General features: G+C 48.9%; 1 protein-coding gene across 1 annotated transcript in view; it reads left to right on the top strand.

The window, feature by feature from the left end:
• The window catches only part of LOC106809685 (agrin-like), a gene marked incomplete at its 3' end in the record, with an annotated part of 68,399 nt that extends 67,587 nt beyond the window's left edge, over positions 1-812 (top strand). The window contains exon 2 of the mRNA XM_014812856.1: positions 772-812. Within this exon, the coding sequence (XP_014668342.1) occupies positions 772-812 (41 nt within the window). The remainder of the gene's footprint in view (positions 1-771) is intronic.
• Between the last annotated feature and the right edge of the window lie 7,658 nt (positions 813-8,470).

Here is an 8,470-nt window from a genome sequence, read left to right as displayed (position 1 = left end):
GTGAACAGATGCGGGTAGAAAACACGCAGCGCAACAGATGCAGGGTAATGAGACGCCGCGCGTGACAGATTGCAGGGTAGAGACACGAGCGTGACAGATGCAGGGTAGAGACCGCGCGCCGTGACAGGAATGCAGGGTAGAGACACGCGCAGTGGACACATGCAAGGGTAAAGACGCGCGCGTGACAGATTGCAGGGTAGAGACACGCGCGTTGACAGATGCAGGGTAAGAGACGCGCGCTTGACATGATGCAGGTAGAGACACGCGCGTCGACAGATGCAGTAAAGACACGCGCGCGACAGATCAGGGTAGACATGCGCGTGAACAGATGCAGGGTAGAGACAAGCGCCGTAACAGAATGCAGGGTAGACCCACGAGCGTGACCAGATGGCAGGAAGCCCCCACATGAGGTTGAAACACGAGAGAGAGAGAGAGAGAATCGCGGACTAGAGTACTAACTTAATAGAGACAAGCGTCCAGCTACGACAACGAGGCAGACAAACCGACATTAATCAATAAATGTCTTACGCCGCCGCTCCACCCTATCCCCGGGGCTCTGCAAATGTTTGACCGTGTGCGCTTTCGAGCGATAGTACTGGGGTTGAAAATCGCTGCAATAGCTGAAAAATGTGTTCACAGCATAGTCGATAGCCTAGCGATAGTCACAGCACCGTCAATGTCGCGTAAAACCAACGTAAAACTCACTATCGCATAATAGTCATAGTTTGCGATGTATTATGCATAAGTCGTTCTGTTTAATTTCTTTTCTAGCCCCCATGCAGAATTCCGTGGATGACGAATGTAAGTGCAATGTAAGGTGTTAGGCGGTAGAGGGCGTTGCATGCTCGTCCTTACTATTACTAGTCCATTAACACGTTAATGGGCTCGTGTTACTGACTATCCTGTGGTTAGATTAGCTTATTCTCTCTTTGGGGGCTAGATACGTGTTGTATATAGTACATACCCGAGGTGGGGGGACCCATGCAGAAAAACACACGGTACCCAGTATTGTTGGTGAGTGAAAAAAACGAACCTTTTTGGACGCGGTTTTCCTTTCTGGAGACAAGCCTTTTGCGTTTACGTCCTGTTTCCAGTTCCGACGATATCGCACCTCTTATTATGATTTAGATTCTTAATTAGATATTAGATAGATTCGACTGCATGAAGTTATTAAGGTAACATTTCAGTATTATTTCATATGTTGATGTATACGTATCACCCAATGGTCTGTCAATGCGGCTTTTAAAAATATCAGGAGTCTATCAATAGAATCAATATTGATAGACTCCTGAAAATATCAGTAAACCGGCATGGGAAGGAAGTCTGGTGCGTCAGTTTCAGTTTTTTGTTTACAACGTTACAAAGGATATCTTTATGCGTCTACGCATGTTCTCAAACATGGCCTTCTGTAGTGCAATAGAGCAAAACATACCTCGTAAAATATGCACGCGTAATGTCGTTTTTCTTGCCAGAATGTTACAATATTTGCGCGGAATATTTTTTTAGGAATTTAACGTGAGTACCCCAATGTTAGTACAGACTTAACAGACCTACGTAATTGGTGAAATGGAATTTGTTACACAACACGCTGCTAAGGTTTTCTTGCGTGAGGAAGGGCGAACATTTATATTCTCATAATTGCGCTCTCACATGCAATGTAAATCTTTACCATGCATGAGAGAGGGCAAGGTATTTGTGGTCGGTACATGCCTATACCTTTAGATTAGTTTCATTCTGCTGGCCTTGGTACTTTCAGTTTCTCTGTGGGCCGGGTTCATTCACTGTGAGTAGTGTGAATCCAACGATAGTCCTGAGCTCCTATTTATATATAGTGATTTATATATATAATATATATTTATATGTAAAATCGCTAGACTAGTTCATCTGTATCGTGCGTGCGTGCGTGCGTGCGTGCGTGCGTGCGTGTGTGCGTGCGTGCGTGCGTGCGTGCGTGCATATGTGCGTGCGTGCGTACATGCACAAACACCACGCACTCACGCACGGTCGGTCGTGTCTGCATGTTTCCACGTTGCTGGTATATCTTTCTCTCGCTCACGTGCCGAGTAGTAGAACCTGGTCATCAATTCAGGTGATGATCCGCCCATCAGGTATTAGCGTAAGCATATTGTCGCGTGGCACCATCTAGTGAGGGGAATTCTGGTTATCAGCAGCACATTTAAAAGTGCGTATGGTATCAGTAGGTCGCGATTGCCCGATAGGTGTCGCTACACGCTCATCGTCGGTAGAGTCTCTCTCTATAACGGGGAATTCTAATCGTAGAACCCACTAGGCGTCTCCCTAGGCGTATATATAATCGTAGAACCATCCATGAGCGTAGATGAAAGTTGATGATGAAACAGACTATCGCATTCTCTTACCTAACGTTTCGAGAACAGAGTACATTTCTATATTTATACATACACCGGTGAGTCCAGTATTTTGAAGAGTAGGTGGCTGTTCTGATTACACGTGAGTGCATATTTCGCACAATACATCTGATTACATCCATTCCCGTTTTGCGTGCATTTTATCGAATTACTCGAGCCATGTTCGTTTTAAAACAATAGGTCCGGCTTTGTCGAACAGGTGTGATAATGAATCAATACAACTAGTGATTAATTGACGTTTTTTGCTTTACCGTTATCGTATGGTCTTATGGTAGCCACCGTGCTTGTATTTCCAATACTCATGCGATGCCATCTCCATTTTCACTGCTTAGCGATGTGCGTTTGCTGTTCATGAAAACATTGCTAGTCCAGCAGAGCAGAAGATCAACCATGTGTGATTGATTTGATTCATTTATCAATACACGTTTGCTCTTTATTAGAGCAAAACCTGTGCAAAAGCTTGAGTGTATCCTTCACCACCCAGCGTACTCCCGCAACCCCTACATCGCCCCCACGGAGAGTATACAGTACACAGTGAAGCGCCAAACGCATATCATCAAGAGCTACAATTAGGTGTTCGTGTTGGCGATATCGGATGGGTAATCAATGAGTTTCACGTATGGATAGGTTTGATAATGCACGCACGCACACACACACACACACACACACACACACACACACACACACACACACACACACACGACGCGCGCACACACACACACACACACACACACACACACACACACACACACACACACACGACGAGGGCAGGACGCACGGAGGCGACCGTCCCGCACGCGCGCGCAGCACATACACACACACACACACGAGCCACACGACGCGGCGCACGCACACGGTGCGCGCGCACGCACGCAGCTCCACGCCACCACACACCAACCCCGACACACAGCACGCGCTCGCCACGCACACACCGCACGCACGCACGGACGCACGCCCGCACACCACACACCGCGGCGCGCGCGCAGATCAAAATTTGCTGCTATCCACGCTGATGAAACGCTGATTGAAAGGAAGGGGTTAACGGAGAGGAAAGGAAAGGGTTAAAGGAGAGGAAAGGAAGGGGTTAAAGGAGAGGAAAGGAACGGGTTAAATGAGAGGAAAGGAACGGGTTAAAGGAGAGGAAAGAAAGGGGTTAATGGAGAAGAAAGAAACGGGTTAAAGGAGAGGAAAGGAACCGGTTAAAGCAGAGGAAAGGAAGGGGTTAACGGAGAGGAAAGGAAAGGGTTAAAGGAGAGGAAAGGAAGGGGTTAACGGAGAGGAAAGAAAGGGGTTAAAGGAGAGGAAAGGAAGGGGTTAACGGAGAGGAAAGGAAAGGGTTAAAGGAGAGGAAAGGAAGGGGTTAACGGAGAGGAAAGAAAGGGGTTAAAGGAGAGGAAAGGAAGGGGTTAACGGAGAGGAAAGGAAGGGGTTAAAGGATAGGAAAGGAAGGGGTTAAGTAGAAGGAGGAGACCCCGTCCATCACACCGATGCCACGCTACGCCGACACGCTTCTAATATCGAATCAATCTCGGAGTACTCAGTAGAGTACAGTTAGTTACTCGCGTGTGTTCGCGTTGATGTTACCTTGCTGTGCGTCATAGTGGCATAGAGGCGAAGATGCGTGATAACTGGTGCAGTGAAGTTTACACGCGTTTGCGTTGCGCTATGCGTATAAGACGCTAATTCAGTCTGGTCTGGAGGAAGGCAGTTACTCTACATGCTCGCAGAGGAAGGAGTACCTAGGAAGGAGTGGTGTGGACCGTGTGGCGTGTGTGTGTGTGTGGGGTGGGGGGGGGGTGATATAGCCGAATGTAAATTCAGTCTTGCCTCCTTGGGGAATTGCTGTGAAATCCTGAATCATCTATCATGTGTTCATCAACTATCAAGAATATCCCCGAGTGAAAAGAATCACTCGGTATTTTTCTGATGGTTATACCACGAACGCGTCGTAGATTGTTGCTATAGATACAGCTAAATGTAATAAGAGAGAATGAGATTTTACGGTTTACACAATTCGCGTTGCATTTCAGGATTCGTAATGGGTTTTCACCTTCAGGCTGCAGTTGCGTATATCTTGTCTGATGAAAGTTTTTTGCTGGTAACCACGATAATAGTCAAATGTCCGCTCGCGTATTGCGAAAGAAGAACTGAGAAGATGAGATGAGACAGGAAATAAAAACTGCGAGATAATTAAAGAGAGCGCGTGGGAGCGAGAGCGAATGTTCTCACGCGAGAGAGAGGTTGGGAAACGAGAGAGAGAGAGAGCGGCGGGTTTGGGAAACGAGAGAGAGAGAGAGGGGGGAGAGGAAGAGAGACAGATAGAGAGAGGGGAGAGAGTGGGAGGAGAGAACGATTAAGAGAGAAAGAGAGAGAGCGAGCAACAAGAGAGAAAGAGAGGTAGATCGAAAAGAGAAATAGAGAGAGAGAGAGAGAGGGAGAAAACAAGGAGAATTTGGCGATGGAGGGGGGGGGGTAAAACCTCATAGGAGCGGAGAGATAATAATGAGATGAAATAACTCGTACGGGAGCAACAATGCGCGTACACACACGCACACAACCTCACACACACACACACACACACACACACACACACACACACACCCACACACACACACACACACCACACACACACACACACACAACACGTAGCTTGCGTGAGCTGTGTAAAACTGCAGTAATTTTACGCAGCGTAATCATCGAAAATTCCGGCGCGCGTGCGGACGTGCTGCGAATTCAAGTCCTATTATAGACGCAATTAAAATGCTATGCTAATGATTCTAATTAGAATGGAGTTCGTAGTTTTTTCGTAACCGAGTTTTTTTCCCGTGTGATCCGTAAAAGCTCGGGAGTGAAGCTCGGGGCGCATATATAGGCAAACAGCATCTTTCTAGCGAACCCCTTGGACTAATTAGAAGATATTAGCGATGCAGATCGCATCGGATGGATGGCTAGATGGATTCGTAAATGTATCTGTGACGATCACTGTAGTATGATGTAATACGCGCCGCGTGCGCGCGTGTTTTGTGCGTGCGTGTGTATGTGTGCGTGTGCGTGTGCGTGCGCTGTGTGCGTGCGTGCGTGCGTGTGTGTGTTTGTGCGTGTGTGTGCGTGCGTGCATGCGTGTGCATGTGTGTGCGTGTGTATGTAAGATGTAGACAATGCCAGAAGGAAAAGCGGGTGTGCGGGGAATGTTTGCGCGTGTGACTACGCGACAGAGAGATAAAAGATTGGCAAGTAAGAACTACGCGTTATTAACCCCACACACATGCTGTCCTGCTATATAGATTGCCCTTTTTTATCAGGAGTGAATAATAATGGATTATAGTAATAGAATATAATAATAATAGAATAATCGATTTTATTCACTCCTGATTTTATCCAGGAACATGAATAGATATATATTCACGTATCCCTATATAATTACGTAAATGGATTAGACTGTGATATTGAATGGATTATACGTTAAGGCAGGGAGTCTCATACGCCTATCCAAGGGTCCGTTGTTAGAAAACATCGAAAGTGGTTACGACGCCACACGGTGTATAAAATCTCATAACTTAGTGAAGTGAAGTATAACAACAGGAGTTACGACGTTTTAGACTCGTGACAGTCGTGTAGTGTTTACGATGTCGCTAAATTGTTATGGTTATATGGCTCCTGTTAGTTATGGCGCGCGGCAGTTTTAGGTGATGTTGCTTATAGGCACGTGAGACGTTGTTGGTGTACATGCACCGCCACGACCATGCACGCCACATCACACATCACACACACACACACACACACACACACACACCACACACAACCACACACACACACACACACACACACACACACACACACGCACACACACACACACTACAGCCATCCGCAACCACAAGCTCGCACACACAACACGTGTAGCACGTTGCGGCCACGACCACATCACACACACACACACACACACACCACACACACACGCCACGCACGCACGAACGCACGCACGCACGCACGCACAACACAACACGCAAACACACATGCACAACAGACCACACGCGCACACACACACACACACGCACACCACACACGCACGCACGCACGCACACACCCACATACAACATATATATATTATATATAATAAATATTATAATATATATATATATATACTCTGTACTTGACGCCACTGTTGCGGTCTCGTACCGCAGTACAGATGAAGAGGCGAGCGAGAAAGAGACAATGAGGGGAAATGGAGAACAAGAGAAAGAGAGAGCATAAATAGAATGGAATATAAATGAAAGAGAACGAGCAGAGAGAGGAGAGAGAGAGAGAGAAGTAGAGATGAGAGAGAGCAGAGAGAGAGAGAGAAAGCGAAGAGAGCGGAGCGAGAGAGAAGGGAGAGAGGACAGGGAGATAAAGATAAATAGAGATACCGGAATAGCGAGAGAAGAGAGAGAGAGGACAGGGGCGATAAAGATAAATAAGAGATATAAATAGCGAGAATGACAGAGCAGAGAGAATGGGGCGAGACAGCCAAAGAGCGGAGATGCCGGATTTTTCATCACAACTTCCTCCACTGCACTTGACCTTGAGGCGCATATACGTTGCGCAGTACAGCAGCCGTGCACGTGCGTGAGGAGAATTGCCACCCCCGTGTTCGTTGCGTTCGATGCTCGCGCGCTTCCCCCCCCCTTAGTGCAGCCAACAGTGATATACACGCGCGATCGAACTGCACCCCTTAACCTGTCCTTTAGACAATCGAATTCAATTTTGCTGGTGTGATTGTTTTTCTCCCGCCGTGTCGTCGGTCAGGTTTTCTGTCGTGCGACGCGTGGCTTGCACGCGTGATTGATAATTGTTTCGGCTGCTGGCGCGTCCCACCGCGTTATATTGTTGATCCTCCGCGCGATGAGCCGCCGTTGCGTGCGGTGCGGGGTGTGCGTCCCGTGGTGTGTGCGTGCCGTCGTCGCTGTGTGTGTGTGTGTGTGTGTGTGTGTGTGTGTGCGTGCGTGCGTGTGTGTGTGCGTCCGTGCGTCGTTTGTGTGTGTGTGGGGGGGGGGGGGGTATGCGTGGTGTTGTGGGTAGAGAGAGGTATGCGTGTGTGTGCTGGGTTAGAGAGGCGTATGCGTGAGTGTGTGGGGGGTGTAATGTGTGTGCGTGTGCGTGTGCACGTGTGCGTGTCTGTGCTCGTGTGCGTGTGCCGTGAGCGTCGAGCGTCGTGCGTCGTGCGTTCGTGCCGTATACGTGTGTTGTACGTGTGTGTGCCGTGCGCCGTGCGTGCGTGCGTGCGTAACTGCGCATGCGCCGTGCACTCGATAGATTTGCTTCTGTCCTTAGTCACCTCTTGTGCGAAGAGAAGGTGCGGCTGTCACCATTACACATACGTGATAGCTTCCTTCGTACCACCGCATTTGCCTCATTGGCGAATCCGTGGGGGTGTGGGTGCCGGCCATGCTCCCGCCCATGCTCCCGCCGCCCAAGCGTTAATGCCAGAACACGCGTGAGAGTAAACGCAAAGCAGAGACAACGCAAGTCATTTACGAACATCGCAAACGTCGTTTCACTTACGCTTTTCTGAATGTAGTGCTCACTATAGGGGGCCAGCAATCGCCATGTAAAGCCCTTCCATGTGCCGTGGGACCCGCCGGGGACGCTTACATACCTCCCCATACCCTTCCTCATCACTGGTGGTTCCCCACCTCTCAGCGCCACCCTGTCAATTCCGGTGTTGTGTGACCTAGGGTCCCTAGTGTTGACCATTACTCGCACACGCTCCCTCCCCGTGCTTGCGTGCCATCCACTATAGTATAGTATAGTGTCATCCAGTATAGCATAACGTGACCCCGCGTGACCCCATGGTGACGTCGCCGCCCCTAGACTCCTAACCGCGTACAGACATCGCATGCGCTCACTCTGCTTCAGCTTACGCGCGCGTAGAAGAACATATCCGCGTGTCAGCTGCCGCTAAGAAAGAGGGAAGGAGGAGATGGAGGAAGTCAATGCATTAGGGGCTAATACGCGTCTAAGAGAGGGGGGGCGGTGGGGGGGCCTTGGAGTTAATGTCGGCTTAACAGGTGGGATTACACGAGCTGTGATGACCAGCCAGCAGC

This window comes from Priapulus caudatus, unplaced genomic scaffold (assembly GCF_000485595.1).
Source record: "Priapulus caudatus unplaced genomic scaffold, Priapulus_caudatus-5.0.1 Scaffold376, whole genome shotgun sequence".
Classification (NCBI taxonomy): domain Eukaryota; kingdom Metazoa; phylum Priapulida; class Priapulimorpha; order Priapulimorphida; family Priapulidae; genus Priapulus; species Priapulus caudatus.
This window is presented reverse-complemented; position numbering and strand designations above follow the sequence as displayed.